This window comes from Pristis pectinata, chromosome 6 (assembly GCF_009764475.1).
Source record: "Pristis pectinata isolate sPriPec2 chromosome 6, sPriPec2.1.pri, whole genome shotgun sequence".
Taxonomy (NCBI): domain Eukaryota; kingdom Metazoa; phylum Chordata; class Chondrichthyes; order Rhinopristiformes; family Pristidae; genus Pristis; species Pristis pectinata.
This window is the reverse complement of record NC_067410.1, coordinates 12943354-12964026: the sequence shown is the minus strand read 5'-3', so window position 1 is coordinate 12964026 and position 20673 is coordinate 12943354. Positions and strand designations below refer to the sequence as shown.

Below are 20673 nucleotides of genomic sequence, written 5' to 3'. Positions count from 1 at the left end.
CTGTCTGTACCTACGTGTCTGTGATGCTGCTGCAAGTTTTTCAATGTACTGTACCTCACCATACTTGTGCACATGACAATAAACTTGACTTGACTTCCTTATCTCTTTCAGTGTAATAGCCTACGGAATACACCTGCTCCCTTCTAGCCAAGTGACACAGGGGCTCCCAGTATACAGAACTCAACCCTTCTGGGCAGTCTCCTGTCACCATTGGCTTTATTAGCATCAGGTGGCAACTTCACCTCTTTTAAGACTGATTGTTGACAACCTAGTTTAGCTCCCTCCTTGTTTGTTTGCATGTCAGAGTGCACTTCAGATCAAAATATGTTCTTAATTGCATTTTGCTTCTTTCAGGGGCAATCATCCAGCAGTTTAAACAAGGAGATTTCTTTGGGAAAAGCATCAGCAAATCCCAGCTTTTTACCACTGTGCATGATGCTGTTACATACTGTCTGATGAAGCACAATCCATCTACTGAGCAGGCTCTTTGTATGGTCTGTTGTTTTCTTTGTTACTTTTAATTACTATGCAATCTTACACTTTGGTTCATTAGAGGTCCCAGTTACCAAGATTTAAACAAGTCTTCTGCCAGATATCCTTGCATAAAATGAAATAGCAACTTTTACAACTGGGGGAACCTTTTTCATTTCCTGTCTCTCTACCTCAGACCAGAGAGTGCTTGATACAGTGTAAATTAAAACCTATAAAAGGTGCATGGTGTAGTATTAGTTAGGACCATACTCAACATTGAAAGGCCACAAGGCTACTCCAACAGCACTTCCCAAAGACATGACCCTCTGCCACCAAGAGGGACAAGAGCAGCAGTTATAAGGAAATATCACTATCTGCAGGTTCCCCTCTGAGTCACACACCATCCTGACCAAGAAATATAACACCAATCCTTTTCATCACTGGGTTCAAATCCAAGGGTGTTTTGGGAGGGCATTCACTGGCTGCAATGGATCAAGCAGGTGGCTCACCATCACCTTCTTGAGTGCAGTTAAGGATATACTGGCCTTCCCAGTAATGCCTTGATGCTGAAAAATGAATGCAAGACAGAGCTGGTGTAGTGTGGTACAGAATAATGAACTGCTGCCACATCTGTGACAGAGCAAAGGGTGGCAATGTAGGTGTTGGTGAAGCACACTGGACAAGGTTAAAAAATGTATAACTAAGAGAGGAACAAACCAATCATCAGTGTGCATTATGACTTACCTTAGTTGAATGAAATAAAGTAAATGATGGGATAAGTTAGGTTTAAGAGAGAATTTAGTAGCAGTGATATAAGATCTTTATTAGTCACATGTACATTGAAACACACAGTGAAATGCATCTTTGCGTACAATGTTCTGGGGGCAGCCCGCAAGTGTCACCACACTTCCAGCACCAACATAGCATGCCCACAACTTCCTAAACCGTACGTCTTTGGAATGTGGGAGGAAACCGAAGCACCCGGAGGAAACCCACGCAGTCACGGGGAGAATGTACAAACTTCTTACAGACAGTGGTGGGAATTGAACTCAGGTCACTGGCACTGTAATAGTATTATGCTAACCACTACACTACATTGCTACTCTTCCCTCAGCCTTCTTTACACACGTTAAAACAAGGATTTAGACAGAGAATTCACATGGAATAGATTATAAAACTGATTTTCTCCTCTAGCCCTGCTTAGTTGCATCATTTGATAATGTAAGAGCAGAAACAAGACTTCATGAGGTTTGCATCAGGAAAGGTGTTTTTAAATCAATTAACACTAATACTAAATTGATAAACCACATACCATTTCCATGATTGGATTAATCCCTAAGCATAATGAAGAACATATTCAACTTAATTACAGGGGTGGTAATCAAGTGCAGGTGACACATTCATTAACAGCTCTCTCTGATTTTTAATCCATTGTAGTGAATGGCATGAAAGTCAGGCATTATTAAAGGATTTTTTATATATTTATTATTATCAGAATGAAGACACTAGTCTTGAGAAGGTGGTGGTGAGCCACCTTCTTGAACCCTTGTGGTCCACCTTCAGAAGATATTCCCACAATGTTTTTGAGTAGGGAATCTCAAGATTTTGAATTAGTGGCAATGAAAGACTGGTGAGATATTTCCAAGTTAGGAGAATGTGCATCTTAGAGGGAAACTTATAGGTAATTGTGTTCTCAACTCTCTGTTGCTCTTCCAGCCCTTACCCTGCCGAGTACTGCTTACGTTGTGAAGTTAGGATTATAATTCAATTCAAAGGTTCTACTTACAGTACAATTATCATAGTGTTGCCAAGTAGTTCATCTTGTTTAAACATTCTTTTCAACAGAGTGTATTCTGAAAACAGCAGCTAATTTGACATGTGTGACCTGGGCGGGTTATTAAGTGAACTTCTGTCATAACATCATGGGGCAGGTGAGGAGTCAAGACCAGATTAGGTCTACAGGAAATCTTTTTAGGCAGTTCCTCAGGATTGAGAATGACTTGTCTCCACTTTGAGAGGCTGATGAGGCCAGTGTGGGGCAAATAGACTCTTCGGCAGTGGGGCAGAATGTGATTGATGAGGTAGGTTGGTAGGTAACTTGGGACATGGTACCTGCTTTCCGTCATTTACACTGGGCTTCTGTGTGCTCCCAAAGCGTGAACTGTGCCAACCCAAATGCTGCTTCTCCACTTTGAATGGACACGTGTCCCATCACCCCATCTCTTTCCTCTCCCCCACTCTCTACATCTGCCCATCACCCACACACTCCTCCCACTGGCTCCCCTCCCCACCTCCCTCCCTTCATTCCATGCTCTAACATCCTCTCCTTTCAGATTCCATCATCTTCAGCCCTTTGTCACTTCCACCCGTCACCTCCCAGCTTCTGACATCATTCCCACTCTCCCCCCTCCCTCATCTGCCTATCACCCCCCTCACCTGGATCTACCTATAACCCACCAGCTCTTACTCCACCCCTTCCCCCACCCACCCCCACATACACCTTTTTTATAATGGCTATCTCCCCTCTTTCTTTCCAGTTCGGATGACCGGTCTCGACCTGAAACATCAACTGTCCATTTCCCCCCACAGATGCTGCCTGACCTGCTGCGTTTCTCTAGCTGTGTTGCTCCAGATTCTCAGCATCTGCAGTCTCTCTTGTGTCTTCATTACTTAGACCACGGCTAGATCACTGAGTACAATTCTGGTCACCACACTACAGGAAGGATGTGACAACATTGTCAAGGGTACAGAGGAGATTTATGAAGATGTTGCTGATCCTGAGAATTATCTCTATGAAGAGCGACTGATAAAACTGGGTTGTTTCCTTTGAAGCAAAAGAGACAGAGGGAAGATTTAAATGTGGTGCACAGAATTATGAAAGGCCCCAAAAGAGAAAGAGAAAGGAAAATCAAAAACTACTGCAGTTCTAGGAAACTGAAATAGAATCAGGAAACGCTGGAAACACTGAGATAAGAGATCAGATATCTTTATTAGTCACATGTACATCGAAACACACAGTGAAATGAGTCTTTTGCGTAGAGTGTTCTGGGGGCAGCCCACAAGTGTTGCCACGCTTCTGGTGCCAACATAGCATGCCCACGACTTCCTAACCTGTATGTCTTTGGAATGTGGGAGGAAACCAGAGCACCCAGAGGAAACCCACGCAGACACGGGGAGAACGTACAAACTCCTTACACACAGTGGCCGGCAGACAGTGGAAGAAGGGGCAGATATAACATTTCAGTTTGTCTGTCGATTGGACTTGCAGTGTTGCCCACTCCTGAAATCGTGTGGTAACAATCTGATCTCTTATTCACAGAATGGATGCCTCTCACTACCACCATCACAGGAGCAGGAGCCAGAGACAGAGCCGAGCACTGCCAGTGTAAGAAACTTACTTAATATAAGTTCTTGTCTGTTGCTTAATGCTAATACAAATTTTCCATGCAAAACCCAGTGCAGTTCATTCAGCATCAGTAGATTCTTGGCCAGCTCTGCATGATTCATTGTGGATCTTTCTTAAACACTACAGCCCAGCTATTACACTTCAGTGCACTGTGAATGAGTATCCACAAGCTTCAAACTCCCTGCCCGTGACAGCTGGAATAGCAGGTTGCAGAATCTCATTATATCCAAGCCGAGATGCTTGCTCCAATAGACAAATGGGAAAGAAAGCACAGTGTTTCTGCTAGCATCTTTGGTAGCAGATTTTTTGAAATATTCAGTTTGCCACATGAAAAATACAGGCAATGCAGTATCTTTAACTAAAGAGAGTCGGGTTTGGTCAAAATGCAGCAAATGAATCAAAGTGCACAGGGTACCTGTGTTATTGCTATAGAAACAGGTGGTAGGCATTAGGTTCACAAGTGGTCTGTTGATCAATTGCCAAAGATTTCACATACATATGATGACTATAAGAACCCCTTTCTTTGTTCAATGATGCCCTGATTGATTAGGGCAGAAACAGCAAAAAATGGAAAGGATGTGAGCAAAGTTTAAAAGGAGTTCAATATTTAATCCATTTACAGGATGTGGGAATCATTGGCAATACCAGCACCTAATGCCCATTTCTAATTGCCTCTGAGAAAATTGTGGCAAACCACTGACTTAAACCACTGTAGTCCTTCTGGTGAAAGGTACTCCCGCAGTGCTGTTGGACAGGATTTAGACCTAGCCTAGCGGCAATAAACAATTATAAAATATTTCCAAATCAACATGATATGTGACTTGAAGGGGAGCTTGCAGAATGAGGTGTTCCTTAGCACCTGCTACCCTCGTCCTTCTAGATGGCAACAATTATGGGTTTGAGGGGTGCTGTCATGCCCAATAATAGTTCCATGCCTGTGAGTTGCCCGCTGCAGAGTGGTGGGGATTCAGCTTCAGTTGCTGGGTGCTTCTGAAGGATTGGTGTATTTCTCATTTTTCCAGTGTCAGATTTGCATTGCGCTGTCCCGGACTCTCGGCTGTGCTGAGTTGCTGCAGTGCATTTGCCGATAGTACACACTGTTGCCACCGTGTCGATAGCGGAGGGAGTGAATACTCCGGGTGGTGCATGTGACACTAATGAAGTGGCCAATCAACGTTATGAAAATGTAAAAACAAAATTAAATAAATAGAAGAAATCACTTACCCTTTCAATCAATGAATTTGGCCATGCCACATACACCCACCATCTTTAGTGTACAGCTGAGGATCAGGTGTGAAGTACATCCAACTCCCTCAGCTCAATACATTTGTGCTCTGCCCTTAAACCCTGTACTGACCTCCAGCTCCTTTCTGACTTCTGCATTGCAATGCACGGGTGCAGAAGTCAGATGAGCAAACATTGAGGAGGGTGACTCTGGTATGTATCTACAGAACCACTATCCAAAGGTAACTGTGTTTCAGCCCGCTACAGACTGAGTGATAAAGTTTGATCCCTGGGATGAGGAGGCAGTCCAATGAGGAAGGTTTGATCCCTGGGATGAGGAGGCAGTCCAATGAGGAAAGTTTGATCCCTGGGATGAGGAAGCTATCCAATGAGGAAACTTTGCATAGGATTGGCCTAAATTCACTAGCGTTTAGAAAAAAATTAAAGGTGACCTCACTGAAATATATGACTCTGGGAGGGTAGGTGTGAAGAGGCTGTTTCCTCAGAGTGAAGTGTCCATCACAATGAGGCATTGTCTCAAAATAAGAGGTTGGCCATTTGGGACTGAGATGAGGAGAAATACCTTTACCTAAAGAGCTATGAATCTTTACCCAAGAGTGCTGTGGATGTTCAGCCAAAGAATATATTTAAAACTCAAGATCAGTAGATTCCTGGACACAAAGAGAACAGAGGGAAATGATAATTGGGGAGCGGGAACAGGTAGAGGAATGGTGAATGTAGAAGTAGTGGAAATACACTAAGTAGCAGAACCTTAATCTTATCGGATGCTGTAAGACTTCTTTAGGTATGATTTTATGTTCCACCAAAAATCAGAAACAATCCAATTGCATAACAAAGGGTCTAAATGGCGAAGGATGGCAGTCACCCTGGAGGATAAACCAGCGATGGGTGTATTGGTAGGGTGATGGAGCATTCAGGAATATATCCTACCTGTGTTGGCAACTCTAAATATATCATTGCATAGCACAACTCCGGTGAGGAAAAATAGAAATTCTAAACGCTTAACCATAAACAGAAGATGGAGGAAATACACGATGGACTGTCAGCATCTGAAAAGGGAGGGTTTGGCATAATTCCTTCATCATGGGTGGATGCAGCAGTGAATTCCCAGTGTCTCTAGAAGGAAAGAGAATTGTGGGTGCTCCCATAGATTCATTCTGCTCGCTTTCCCATTTAAAGGTAAACCTTGAAGCTTCTGGGAAGGAATTCTTGATAAAATCCCCAAGGTTATTTTCTGTCCCTATGTTTCAATAAGATCACTTTTCATTCCTCCAAACTCCAGTCAGTAGAGGATAACCTGACTTCACACTGATAAGATGTGTGTAATATGCCATCTACTGAATAGCATTGGTAATAACATGGATTATTCCAGCCAGCACTGAAATTAACACTTCCAGATCCACAGCCAACTTGGAAAGGATTGGAACCTGGAGTAAATGTTGCCAAAGTCCTTGTTTTTACGATCTCAAGACTGGAGCCCAAAAAGAGCTGGCGATATACATTGGCTTCAGGCAGGGTTGGCTATGAGAAACAGGCGGGAGTCAGATTGTAACAGGCCAGAAATTGCCAGTTCTTTGTGAATAAACAAGTACATGGTTCCCCGAAAGTGGCGTCACAGGCAGACAGGGTGGTGAAGAAGGCACACTGGCCTTCATCAGTCAGGGCACTGAGTATACCAGTTTGGACATTGTGTTGCAGTTGGTACATGGTGTTGGTGAGGTCGCACTTGGAGAATTGTGTTCCGTTTTGGTCACCTTCTGCAGGAAAGATGCCATGAAACTGGAAAGAGTACAAAGAAAATTTACAAGGATGTTTCCAGGACTCGAAGGAGGCTGAGCATTTTATTCCTTGGAGTGTAGGAGACAGAGGGGTGATCTTATAGAGGTGTACAAAACCATGAGGGGCATAAACAGGGTAAATGCACACAGTCTTTTTTCCCAGGGTTGGGGAATCAAGAACTAGAGGGTATAGGTTTAAGGTGGGAGGGGAAAGATGTAATAGGAACCTGAGGAGCAACTCTTTCACACAGAGGGTGGTGCATATATGGAACAAGCTGCCAGAGGAAGTGGTTGAGGCAGGTACAATAACAACATTTAAAAGGCATTTGGACAGGTACATAGATAGGAAAGGTTTAGAGGGATATGGGTCAAACACAGGCAAATGGGATTAGCTTAGATGGACATCGTGGTCGGCATGGACGAGTTGGGCTGAGGGCCTGTTTCTGTGCTGTATTATTCTATGACTCCATGTGCACTCCTGCTTAAGGAACCAAGTTTTAAAAGTGGGACACGAAGAAGTCAGGGACATCCAATGCGGGCCAGGCAGGGATTCTTGGCAAGGTGCTAGTCAGGCAGCAACAAGAGGATAGCCTCTTGGGCTCAGGTCATGTTTGGATCAGCTTTTGTTCTCAAGCTAAGCTCTATTCCAGATGTTTTTATCCCACTGCCTCACTGGCCAATATCCCAACCTTCTTCCTCCGGCTCATTCAAACCTTCCTGAAAATTATCTGACAATATACCTCCACCAGCCATGATCACAGTGCTTGCTGTTCCCCTTCCCCCACCTCCCCTGTCTTAAAAAGTTTCATAGTCTCACCCCTTCTTACTTTTATAAATCTTCCCCAGCCTTAGCAGAACTTCACCTCCTCTCCCCCATCTCCAATATACATCTTCAGATTCCAACCCTATTCCCCTCACTCCACCATTGGTAACTGTGCCTCCAATCACCCAAAATCCAACTTTCAGGAATTCCCTCCCCACCTCCTCAGTACCTTTTTTAAACATTTTTTTTTAGAACTCACTTTTGTCTCTCCTTAATATCTCCATCTCAGTTTGACATTTTGCTTTACTCCCTTGTTGAATGCCTGGAACACTTTTATTCTGTGTTGAAGGGTTACTGTTGTTTTTACTGAAACTATAAGCAGAAGTTCACAATCCACTAAAGAAGAAGTTCCCAGTAGCAAAATGGAAATTAGCTATATCAGAACTATTTTCTTTTTTTGCTTCTTTTTAGGGAGCAAGCACAAAATTTTAATACTTGAAGATTGGTGCAGGAATATAACACCAACCTATTTTGGAAGGAAGTGACAAAAACTAAGGAAAACAGAAGATTTTCATTCTTCCAGTGTTTTTTTTTAAAGAAAAACATCTCAAACTGACACATTCTGAGTTCTATGGTAAAGAAAAATGAGGAAGGATCATGAAGAAAACTGTGAAAAACATTTTCAACATGAACACTATGTAACTTCAAGATCATGTAAAAGATTGTGGTGAACATTTCACCTCTGGAACTTGAGCAGATCAGACCCAGAGAAAACAGTCTCATTCCTCTGTTTTCCTGCTTTATTCTAACCACCCCTCGAATTCTCTTTCTCTCTCAAGCTTCTTCCTAAATAGAACTGATTTGATCAGGCCCCTAGACATGATGTAGAGTGAAGACTTTCTTTTCTAACTTCTGTTTAATCTTTTTCAAGCAGCATCTCTCATAATTACTCTACCTGTGCCCCAGTCCTACAGTAAATCTTTCCTTTTAGATGACACTTTCTGGATGGGGCAATCTTAAATCAGAATCACTGAATGGTCTAGGAGACTGGTGGTTCATTTTCAGGAACTTTCTCATATCAAAGATATCCTTTGTCTGATCAGAGACATTGTCAGTCACATGAGGTCCCATAAGTTCTTTCATCTGGGTGGTAAACTAAGGGGATTTAAGCACAGGCTGGAGATGGACGAGCTGCGTCACATCGTGCTAAATGGAAATTTGACAGCAAAATGGAAATAATTTATTCTAAAAGCCTAACAAGTTGCAGATAAACCCATCAATTGTTCATAATATCCAACATCCTCATATAGTAGCCAAGAAATGAATGTTCCACAGATAAACTTTTAATAGTCTTAATGAACACTGAAAAATAAAATTGCATTGAGGTACATTGCCGTTCCTAATGTTTGACTATAGTTAATACCATAAGTAAGTACAGATTTCATTTTTAAAGAGTGTTTTGCGAAACCATGATATTTTCTTTGAATGTTTTATAACAAGGAGGAAAACAAGTAGCCCTTTCATATCTGATATTTTTTTCCAATTATTAAACTATGCCACAGAAACGTATATTTAGAAATTAACCTATATTTTCTTAATGTTTGCATCTAATTATTTGCTTATATAAATGTACAATGTCAAAATTAAATGTTCCAATTGATTACCAAAGTAGATTGCATGATAATTATTTTCTCATTTACAACCAATTAAAAATATAAAAATGCACAATGTTTCAGATCCGTATTTCATTTTATATTCTTTAAATAATTGGTTACATTGTAACAGTGCATAACTTTGATCTAGATGTAATGCCGCTATTGTGAAATGAACTCTATTAGCATTGGCGTTTCACTTAAGATTGCCTTTAAAAGAGAATGACTTAGATATGTCCCATTGGTATAGCTTATATGAAATATTATTTATGCAGTAGATGCACATGACCATTGCAGTGCATTTTTTTTCATTGAAGCTGACAGAAATGCAGCCATTGATTAGCTTGGTCCATTTCCTGTTCCCCCCCACCATTTTCAGACAAGTCGGGTATGATAGCATAATGGTTACGTTACTCTTATTAGCCAGAGACCTGGACTAATAACCTAGTGGTAAGGGTTCGAATCCTACCATGGCAACAGGGAATTAAAATACAATTAATTAAAATCAACCTGGAATGAAAGACTTGGAGACCGTGAAACTATTAGATTGGTGTCTAATTTAAGGCCCATCATTTAAGCCTTTGAGGAATAAAGTCTGGCCTTGCTGTGATACCAGATCCAGAGCAAACTAGTTGACTCTTAACTGCCTTCTGAAGGTAAGCTACTAAACATGGAACAATACTGAATTATGTGCAGGCCTACTTTCATTCAATGATGATTTTAAAAAATAACTACAGTAGTACTGTCACCTCAAATGTGCTTTAACATTCTGCTTCGTTGGTTTCGAAGCACCAGGCACATTCTATCACACTCAACTCACACGTCAAGGGTGCAGGTCCCGCCCCGGTGTCGCTCTCACTGAACGGGGCGGCGCTGTTGCCTCTGTTGTGTGTGAAAGTGAAGGAAGGATCGGTGAGCTCAGCGAGGCAGGACGTTGCTTGAATCGCGATTACAAACAGCTACAATCCGGATTGGGAACAAACGGGCACTGGGATCCGAGACACTCCGACTGCGATCGAGGAGAGACCGCACAAACCGCTGGGGATCAGCGTCCCAGCGAGGAAATGCGTTTGGGGAAAAGAAACTAACTTAAAAAGAAAGTTTTAAGAGTTACGTTGACTGGATCTATCTTTCACAAATCCCGCTGAGTGCCACGCTTCTGGAAGATGGGTAAGAATTAATAAACTGGGTCTGACACACATTTTACCCGTGTGTCTTAAAATAATTGGAAAAGGAACGAGAGAAGCGTTGCAACGTTTGGTCTGATTTGGTGAGGTGAGTTTTGGAATTGAATGCTCAGGCTGGAACGAGAAGGAAAGAGATTCCGTGGTCAAGTTTGCAAAAGGAAATGACACATGCAGGGAAATGGCGTGAATCAATCAGAGCTCTTTGAAGGCTCTGACCGGCTCTGGGTGGGATGGGATGGCATGTTGTAAGATTCCAATTCAACAATGAGTTCAATCACACTCCGTTTTCTTCTGTGCTCTTGTGTCTGTGTGAGGTTTTATGCAGTCACACAGCACAGAAGCAGGCCCTTCGGCCCGCCATGCTCATGCCGACCCTCAAGCACCCATCTTTACCAGCACTTGACCCACAACCTTCTAAGCTTTGGCAGTTAGACCCAGTCTAGATATTTAAGTGCTGTGAGAGTACTTGTCTCCACCACCTTCTCAGGCAGTGTGTTCCAGATTGCAACCACCCTCTGGGTGAAAACAGAAGTTACTCAGATCTGCTCTAAATCTCTTACTCGCCTTAAAACTAGGCCCTCTGTCTTTAGATCTCTGCAGTGGAGAAGAATTTCTCACCCTATTGCCTCTCATAACTTTGTACACCTCTGTCAGATTCTCCCTCAGCCTCCTCTGCTCCAAGGAAAACAAACCCAGCTTGTCCAATCCCTCCTCGTAACTGGAATGTTCCATCCCAGGCAACATCCTGATGAAGAGAAACTAAGGACTGCAGATGCTAGAATCTAGATGGAAAACACTCTGATGCCGGAGGAACTCGGCATCCGTGGAGAAAAGCAAGTGGTCAACGTTTTGGGTCAGGACCCTTCTTCAGGACTAGAAAGAAGAAGGTTCCTGACTCGAAACATTGACTGCCTGCTTTTCTCCACGGATGCTGCCTGGCCTGCTGAGTTCCTCCAGCATCATCATGTTTTTCAACACCCTGATGAATCTCCTCTGCACCCTGTTCAGTGCAGTCACGAACTTTCGATAGTGTGGTGTGTTAGAACTGCACACAATAGTCTGCATATGGCCCAACCAGTGGAGACACAAAAGCCTGCAAATGCTGAGATCAGGAGCAACACAAAACATGGGAGGAACTCGGCAGGTCAGGCAGCATCTAAGGAGGGAACATAGACAGCAACTGTCCATTTCCCTCCATAGATGCTGCCTGACCTGCTGAGTTCATTCAGCATTGTGTGAGGCCCAACCAATGTTTTAAACAATTGTAATATGACATCCCTGCACTTGTATTCTGTGCCATGGCTGATGAAGGCAAACATCCTACGTGCCTTCTTCACTATCCTGTATAACTTTGCTGCCGCTTTCAGGGATCAATGGGCTTGTTCCCCAAAGTCACTCTGTTCATCAACACTCCCTGGGGTCCTAATGTTTGCTCTGTATGTCCTTTCCATATTTAACCTTCCAAAATGCATCACCTTGCACTTGTCAGGATTAAGTTCCATCTGCCAGTTTTCCATCCAATTTTCTAGCTGACCAATACCATCCTGTAGCCAAAGACAATCCTCCTCCCTACCTACAACACCACAAATTTTCTCTATTCAGAGAGAGGAAGGATTAAGTAGGTTTGTGATCTGTCCTGATCTTTTAGGTTGCAAGTGTCAATTTTAACCATTTCAGCAAACAATGGATTTTATTCTTTGGTGGATTCTGACACCCCTGACCAAGCTAGTGTTTGTTCCCCATCACCAACTACATATTAAATGAGAGGGCATGTAATAGTCAACTATTACCCTGGAGTCACATGTCATCCATATTTGGTTTGGCTACAAAATTCCTTAAAGAAGAGAACCAACTGGATTCTTACATTAATCTGCTCGTTTAATGACCACTAGTTACTGATTCTAGCTTTTAAATTCAACTGTGAAAGGATTTGATCTAGACCATTACCCCCACTGTACTACCATATCCCTCTATCAGCTTAAACTCCCCTATGGATTACATGGGAAGGAATCTGTCAGATTATCATCAACAATAACACAGTCATGATAAAGAACGAGCAGCAAGGAAACAGATCTCTGGTGATGATACCACTTCCTTCCATTCCATTTGTAAGAAGCACCTAATTCAGGCACACATCCAAATGCAACCAGTGCTGATATACTACATTGAAAGCTTGTGGACACCCATTTATTTCAATCATATGGTTTGTGGCTACTTGTCTAAGTAGCATGCCTCGCTGTTGTTGAAAGAAGACCTATGCAGTCCATTTCCCTTCCCTTGCAGATAGACAAGGTTGCCCAGACTACAGGTGGCCCAGGACTCTGGTGAACCAAGCTGGCCACTTGCAATGCTGTTGCCACTGGGGCTAGGTTATATCCTGAGCAGCCATGTAAACCATCCTCTGGAGAGGAGTCCTATCTGTTTACTTGAAAGTGTGGATAATGTATTGGATTCCACTGCTCTCCACCCCTACATTCAACATAGAACAGTAGAGCACAAGAACAGGCCCTTCAGCCCACAGTGTCAGTGTCAAACATGATGCCAAATTAAACTAAATCTCTTCTGCCTGATCCATATCCCTTTATTCCCTGTGTCTATCGAAAAGCCTCTTAAACGCTACAATTGTATTTGCTTCCCCATTGCAGGCACCTACCATTCTCCATGTAAAACAAAAAAACTTCCCCCTCTCACCTTAAATGCACATACTCTAGTATTTGACATTTCTAATCTGAGAAAAAGACTCTGCCATAATTTTATAAACTTTTATCATACCTCTCCTCCACCTCCGTCGCTCCAGAGAAAACAACCCAAGTTTGTCCAACCTCTCCTTTTAGCTCATGCCCTCTAATCCCTAATATAAATTATTTATGTTAAAGTTGCACTGAGCCCTTCAACATTAAGTTAATTTGAAGCCTCAAAAATTGAATCCTTACAGCTTACTAAAAGCACTGTGTTGATAGGCAGTTCTTCAGCAGGCTGACTTTGAAGACCCCTGTATCTTTTGCAGTGAATATTTATTCAGATTTAGACAGATGATAAGATAAGATAAAATATCTTTATTAGTCATGTACATTGAAACACACAGTGAAATGCATCTTTTTGCGTAGAGTGTTCTGGGGTCAGCCCGGCGCCAACATAGCATGCCCACAACTTCCTAACCCTTCTTGGAATGTGGGAGGAAACCGGAGCACGTGGAGGAAACCCACACAGACACGGGGAGAACGTACAAACTCCTTACAGACAGTGGCCAGAATTGAACCCGGGTCGCTGGCACTGTGAGGTGTTATTGCTAACCGCCACACTACCATGCCTGCCTTGTTCATTACAAATAAATGGTATCTCAACTGACGCTAATGCATCTGTGTTTGAATAATATTTCTGTATTCACAAACTGATAAAAGTCTCAGTGAAAATACATTTGATGTGAAAAATTTGCTGTCATTTCCATAATTCTTTCCTTTCTGATTCTACAGCACAACATTTAACTGCACACAAAGTATGAGCCGGCTGATTTGCCAAGGAGTGCAATGGTAACAAGTTTAGCAGACATGACCCTCACTGAATCACCAGTAGTTCTGCTGTGCATGTGCACTTTGACTCTGGGACAACTACTGAGACAAACAAGAGTCCCAATTATGTCCAATAAGCCTTTCATAACTGTCTGGAATGCTCCAACTGCTGCCTGCAAATCCTCCTTTGGCATTGACCTTAACTTGGGAATTTTTGACATAATTGCAAACCAAAATGACTCATTCATTGGGCAAAACATCACCATCTTCTATGAAGATAAACTGGGCTCTTACCCCCACTATACTAAAAGCGGGGTGTCTGTGAATGGGGGCACTCCACAGAACGCGAGTTTGAAGTATCACCTAATGAAGGCCAAAGTAGACGTGGAGACCCTTATACCACTGAAAGACTTCGACGGGCTGTCTGTCATTGACTGGGAGTCCTGGAGGCCCTTGTGGTTAAGGGACTGGGACCAGAAGGATATCTACCGTAAGAAATCAAAGCAACTTGTTCAAAAGCGACATCCTGATTGGTCTGAGAGTCAGGTGGCGAAGCAAGCGCAAATTGAGTACGAACAAGCAGCCAGGGACTTTATGGGACAGACCCTGAAGGTATCAAAAGGTCTTAGGCCCTGGGGTTTGTGGGGCTATTATGGCTTTCCTTGTTGCTACAATGATGTATTTACCAAAAATTACACTGGAGAGTGTCCAGATATTGAGATGAAGAGGAACGAGCAGCTGGCTTGGCTCTGGAAGGAGAGTATTGCTTTGTACCCAAGCATCTACCTCAGTGTCTGGCTTCGAGCAACACAGAATACACAGAGGTTTGTCCATTATCGAATCAAAGAAGCCCTCCGTCATGCTCAAAGGGGAGCGAATTACAGTTTGCCTGTCCTCCCATACGCTCGGATTGTGTATGCCAACACCACAGATTTCCTAACTGAGGTAATCCATGCAATTTTCAGCTCCCTAGGAAGACACCCATGCTTCTCAGATCCCTGTACAGAGGATTTCTCACAGGTCACAAAATGGGTTCCAAAATCAAAAAAAAAACTACATATGCTGGAAGTAGAACATAGAACACTACAGCACAGTACAGGCCCTTCAGTTCACAATGTTGCTGACATTTTATCCTGCTCTAAGATCTACCTAACCCTTCCCTCCCACATAGCCCTCTTCTATCATACATGTGTCTATCTAAGAGTCTCTTAAATGTCCCTAAAGTACCTGCTCCCACAGCCTCTGCTGGCAGTGTGTTCCATGCACCCACCACTCATCCCCCTTATATCTTCCTCCAATCACCTTAAAATTATGCCCCCTCATGTTAGCCATTTTCACCCTGGGAAAAAGTCTCTGAAATAAAAACAGAAAAGGCTGGAAATAGTAGGTCAGACAACACCTGTAAGGAGAGAAACAGAGTCAACATTTCAGCTGAAACATTAACTTGCTTCCTCTCTCCATAGATGCTGCCTGACATGGTGAGTATTTCCGACAGTTCCTGTTTCAGTCAGTAATACTGTGGTCCATTTTGTGGCAGCAGAGGTCTGCAGAATCTCTCCAATAATCCTACTAATGCTAGTGACTCAATCTGCAGTAACTGAGGGTAGTAAAGAATGATTGGGACAAGAGATATCCTGTGTGTTCCAGAAACATATTTGAAATAAGTATTTAGCTTTGAAATTCCTTACAGTTAATCTCCAGTCTGGGTACAATAGGTGCTGGAGCCTGATGACTCCTTGCGAGAAGGCTTCAGCAGATCCATTCATTACATTTATTATAATCGTTCTACTCTTTTAATTCTGAATTCTAAGTCGTAAGAATACACGATATTGTGCATCCTGTTTTCATTTTACTACGTCAATGTATAGCATGATCTGTCTGGCAGGCAAAACAAAAGCTTTTCATTGTATCTCAGTACAGAGACAATAATACAACACCATCATGGTTAAATTACTGGATTATATTCCGAAGTCTGAAATTTTGATCAGAACTTGATTCATAAGGAATTTAAATTCACTTCACCTAAAGAAATCTGGAATATTAAGCTCATGTTGGGAATCTTGTGCATGAAATTACCAGACTGTCTTTTTCAAATGTGGAAAAATCTGATTCACTGATATTGTTCAGGTCAGGAAACACTTACATGGTCTGGTCATTCATTTTGGAGGGTATTTAGGGAAAAGCAAAAAAGCCTTCCTCATCCCATGAAGGAATAAATAAAAAAAAATACTAACAACCATAGTTTATCTCAATGCCTCTCAGCTGCGACAGGGAAATCACCCTGGCTTCCAGACATTTATTGATCCTGCCAGAAATTGTCTATATTTGTATAAAACCATTCTAAGATTTTAAAAAATGGTAAAAATGTTTTATTTCTTCATAAATTGATGAAAGCAGGGAAAAAGGTGATGTGGAATCGCTCTTAATGCTCAATAAAATTAAGGTTTTTTTTTAAACAAACATTTATTTTTCACCCTTCATTCTTCTTCAGTGCTGAAAACCAAACAAAGCACCGCAGCGGAAAATGTAGCAGTCAAGCTGCTGGGTGAGGGGCTGTGACCAAACCCAGGCCAACGGGCTGTGATGGAGATGTAACCGGACCTTTGGATAGTGATACCACAGTACTTTTCCTTTAATTTTTCAGATTGACTTGGTCCACAGTATCGGAGAGAGTGTTGCGATGGGAGCTGCAGGGATTGTCCTTTGGGGAAACAAGGATTATGCCCATTCACAGGTAAAATATGTCCTTTAGTGTGTAGTGTATAAATGCTCACACTGTGGTGAAGTTCTGTGACTTCAAAGACTGGTTTCTAAACTTAATTTATCTGATGATCTTCCTATTCTTCCCGAATTTGATCTCGGTTCCCCACTGACCCACTCAGTCCATTACGATCACCAATCTGAGATAAAGTCCACTTCATCAATGTAGTTTTATACTTGGAAACAAAAGGTGAAAGATCATTGCTCATAGAACTGGAAAGCTGAAGAAAAATATTAGAAGTCATTTTCGGTTTGGAAACTGAAGTTTGTTTCACAATATTGAAGACTCGAGACTGAAGATGCTGGAATCTGGAGCAAAAAAAAAACAAGCTGCTGGAGGAACTCAGGGGGTCAGGCAGCATCTGTGGAGGGAAATGGACAGTGGACACCTTGGGTTGAGACTTTTCATCTGGACTGATGAAGACCCAAAACATTGACTGTCCATTTCTCTCTACGGACATTGCCTGACCCACCGAGTTCCTCCAGCAGCTTGTTTTTTTTTCTCACAATATTGAAGCCCTGAGAAACTTCTTTAAATCAATAATTAAATTGAGAGAGGATCATTATAGATGGAGATGGCAGATCACTGGAGATTTAGGCACTCTCCATCATTCTGTCACTACACCATTCTCAACAGGTTTCCATCATCAGCCTTCCAGCTATGTCGAGATCTACAACAGTCAGCTTGGAGGGGTCGTTTTAGTACTGAAAAATCTTTATACTTTTTCTTAACATCACTCCCCAGTTACTAAAAAAAAGTGGCCAAATTTTTAAAGTTTGCATCATCGCAGTGATGCATCATGCATCATTGCATCATCGTTATTCAGAATCTATTTTCACTGTACAGTTGCCAACACAGTGATATCTGACCAGAGTGGCATCATTATAAGAAAGACTTACACTGATGCAGCAAGACACTATGATGCTGGAGGGACTCAGCAGGCCAGGCAGCATCCGTGGAGAAAAGCAGGCGACCACATTTTGGGTCAGGACCCTTCATCAGTCCTGAAGAAGGGTCCTGACCCGAAACGTTGACTGCCGGCTTTTCTCCACGGATGCTGCCTGGCCTGCTGAGTTCCTCCAGCATCATCATGTTTTTCATCTAGATTCCAGCATCTGCAGTCCTTTGTTTCTCTGATGTAGCAAGTTTGAGGAGATCCTACCTGTTGAAATACTTTTGAAATTTGGACTGTTGAGGATGAAAAAAGATTGTATTTTTTCAAAGTAATATTTTGTTTCCTCTTTAGGAATCTTGCCTTGCTTTAAAAGAATATATCAATGGGCTGTTGGGAAACTACATTGTTAACATAACAAATGCTGCAATGATCTGCAGTTCGGTTTTGTGCAACAAGCACGGTAGATGTGTGCGATCAAGCAACAGCCCCCACGCCTATCTGCACCTGAACCCAAAGTCCTTCGCCGTGAAGGTGAACCCTTCAAACAAAGGGCTGCCCTACTTCCTGTGGGGGCAGGCAGTGGAAGAGGATGTGAGAGAGATGGCCGATAGTTTTCAGTGCCAGTGTTACAATGGATGGATGGGGGCACATTGTGAGATTGCAAGTGACGCAATGTAACTTTCAACCTGGATTTTAAGAAATTTAAGTTAAACTAACATGTCATTTATATATCTATAAGTGGACTTTATTGCTGAATTTACCATCTCTGTGAATTGGACAGTATTCTTTCAGTTTATGCTTCAATCTACTCAGTACCATGCAATGTATTATTTGGTGTTTCTGTGGCATGTATCTGATCTGAAAAGTTATGTCTCTTGCCAAAGTGTAGTTTTTCCAAGTTCCAACAGTTATCTGCTGCTTCACCTGAAATGTCTGTTCTTGTATGAATCTAGTCCACTTGAGCTCATATTTTTCCCAGTCAGTGCTAACCTGATTAACATCACCAGCATTATTAACATTAGGGTTACTGGAGCTCCTTGGCTCTGAGAGCATCCATTTATGCAGATTGGAACAGTTACAGTGATCAAGAGCAGCGGTTTTGACTGGTTTAATGAAATATGATAATACCCTTATCACTATCCTGCAGAGAGAAACTAACCCAGTAACGACGGGCATTTATGTTTCATCCTCCTTTCAGAACATCTCAAAGCGCTTTACAGTGAATGAAGTGTAATTCAATCTAAGAAATACACCAGGCACTGTGCACACTGCAAGCTGACATAAAAGCCAGCGTAATAATGATTGGATATTCTGCTTTAGTAATGCTCAGTTTGGAATAAATCTTGCCCTTAGGCCACCAGAGATTATCCCATCTTATGTGAATTAGGGCCAGGGGTTGTCCATTTGTGCTTATAGGAACAGCCAGGGCCTTGGTTTAATGTCAAATGTGTAAAATCAAAGTTGATTTGCACAAAGTTCATATGCACAGGTGCAATGAAAAACTTAGTTGCAGCAGCATCACAGACACAGAGCATCAGATACACAACATTCACAAGAAAAACATAAAATAAACAAATTATACAAGGAAGAACACAATTAGAACATAAAAAAATAAAGTCCATTGAGGTGCAAGGTGGTTATAGTGTTGCTACACTGAGGTAGTGGTTAGGGTTGTGCAGGTGGGTTCAAGAACTGAATGGTTGAAGGGAAGTAGCTGTTCTTGAACCTCCTGCGTGATGTTTCATTTGAACAATGGCACCTTTGACAATGAATTACTCCCACACTAGTGCACAAGTGCTTAAGATGATATGTTTGTGCTCAAGTTGCAGGAGTAGGTCTTGAACATGGAACTTCTGACACAGAAGCAAAAGTGTGTCTAGAAATCTGGGGAAACAAACCTGGAGTCAGTCTGGTTTGTATTACTTGATATTATGTCAGGTGGTATAATATGGGTTCAATTCCGGCCACTGTCTGTAAGGAGTTTGTACGTTCTCCCCGTGTCTGCGTGGGTTACCTCCGGGTGCTCCGGTTTCTTCCCACATTCCAAAGAAGTACGGGTTAGGAAGTTGTGGGCAGGCTATGTTGGCGCCAGAAGCATGGCAACACTTGCGGGCTGCCCCCAGAGCACTCTTCACAAAAGATGTATTTCACTGTGTGTTTCAATGTACATGTGACTAATAAAGATACCTTAAGATCTTAAAAACTACTCCTCCATTATCTTGTATTAGATTGCACTTTGGAAATTATTCAGCACATTGGTTGCAAGTGGAATCAGTATGGACAGGTCCTTGATGATCAGCATAGACCAGACCAAAGGACCTGTTTCTGTGCTGTATGACTATGAGTAATGCGGGAAGAGACCCCAATACTTCAGCACAGGGTTTGTACCTCTTCCATCGGGCAGAAGATACAGGAGCCTGAGGGCACATACCACCAGACTTAAGGACAGCTTCTGCCCCACTGTGATAAGACTATTGAACGGTTCCCTTATACAATGAGATGGACTATGACCTCACGATCTACCTTGTTGTGACCTTGCACCTTATTGCACTGCACTTTCTCTGTAGCTGTGACACTTTACGCTGTACTGTAATTGTTTTTACCTGTACTACATCAATGCACTCTGTGCTAACTCAATGTAACTGCACTGTGTGATGAATTGACCTGTACGATCGGTTTGCAAGACAAGTTTTTCACTGTACCTTGGTACAAGTGACAATAATAAACCAAAACCAATACCAAATATTTGGCTAATAGATAAATAGGGTATATTTTTAGTCCAATTTGTACAGAAATAATAGGAATTTGTAATATTCACTGTTTCTGAGAGAGCACAAATTCCTCGAGTTTCCTTTTCAATGTATTTAATGTAAATCAATTTAAATGCTTCTTTCCATTGACAACCAGGTAACTTAATTCCAGTTTTATGTTGAAGATGCATGCTTCCATTTTTTCATGGTGATAGCCTTATAATAAACTAAATGTTGAATTCTTTCTAGTCTGTGG

General features: G+C 42.1%; 2 protein-coding genes across 2 annotated transcripts in view; both read left to right on the top strand.

Annotated features, from left to right (window-relative positions):
* Nucleotides 1-9340, top strand: part of slc26a6 (solute carrier family 26 member 6) — an 80669-nt gene extending 71329 nt beyond the window's left edge. Inside the window, exons 19-21 of the mRNA XM_052017639.1 lie at nt 355-494; nt 3791-3856; nt 8135-9340. Of these exons, the coding sequence (XP_051873599.1) occupies nt 355-494; nt 3791-3856; nt 8135-8155 (227 nt within the window). The 3' untranslated portion in view covers nt 8156-9340. The remainder of the gene's footprint in view (nt 1-354; nt 495-3790; nt 3857-8134) is intronic.
* Nucleotides 9341-10206: 866 nt separating this feature from the next.
* On the top strand, nt 10207-20615 carry LOC127571483 (hyaluronidase-1-like). The gene is made up of 4 exons (XM_052017887.1): nt 10207-10485; nt 13976-14956; nt 16656-16745; nt 18019-20615. The coding sequence occupies exons 2-4, from the start codon at nt 14030-14032 to the stop codon at nt 18343-18345; spliced, it is 1344 nt and encodes a 447-aa protein (XP_051873847.1). The 5' UTR covers nt 10207-10485; nt 13976-14029; the 3' UTR covers nt 18346-20615.
* The last annotated feature ends 58 nt before the right edge of the window (nt 20616-20673 follow it).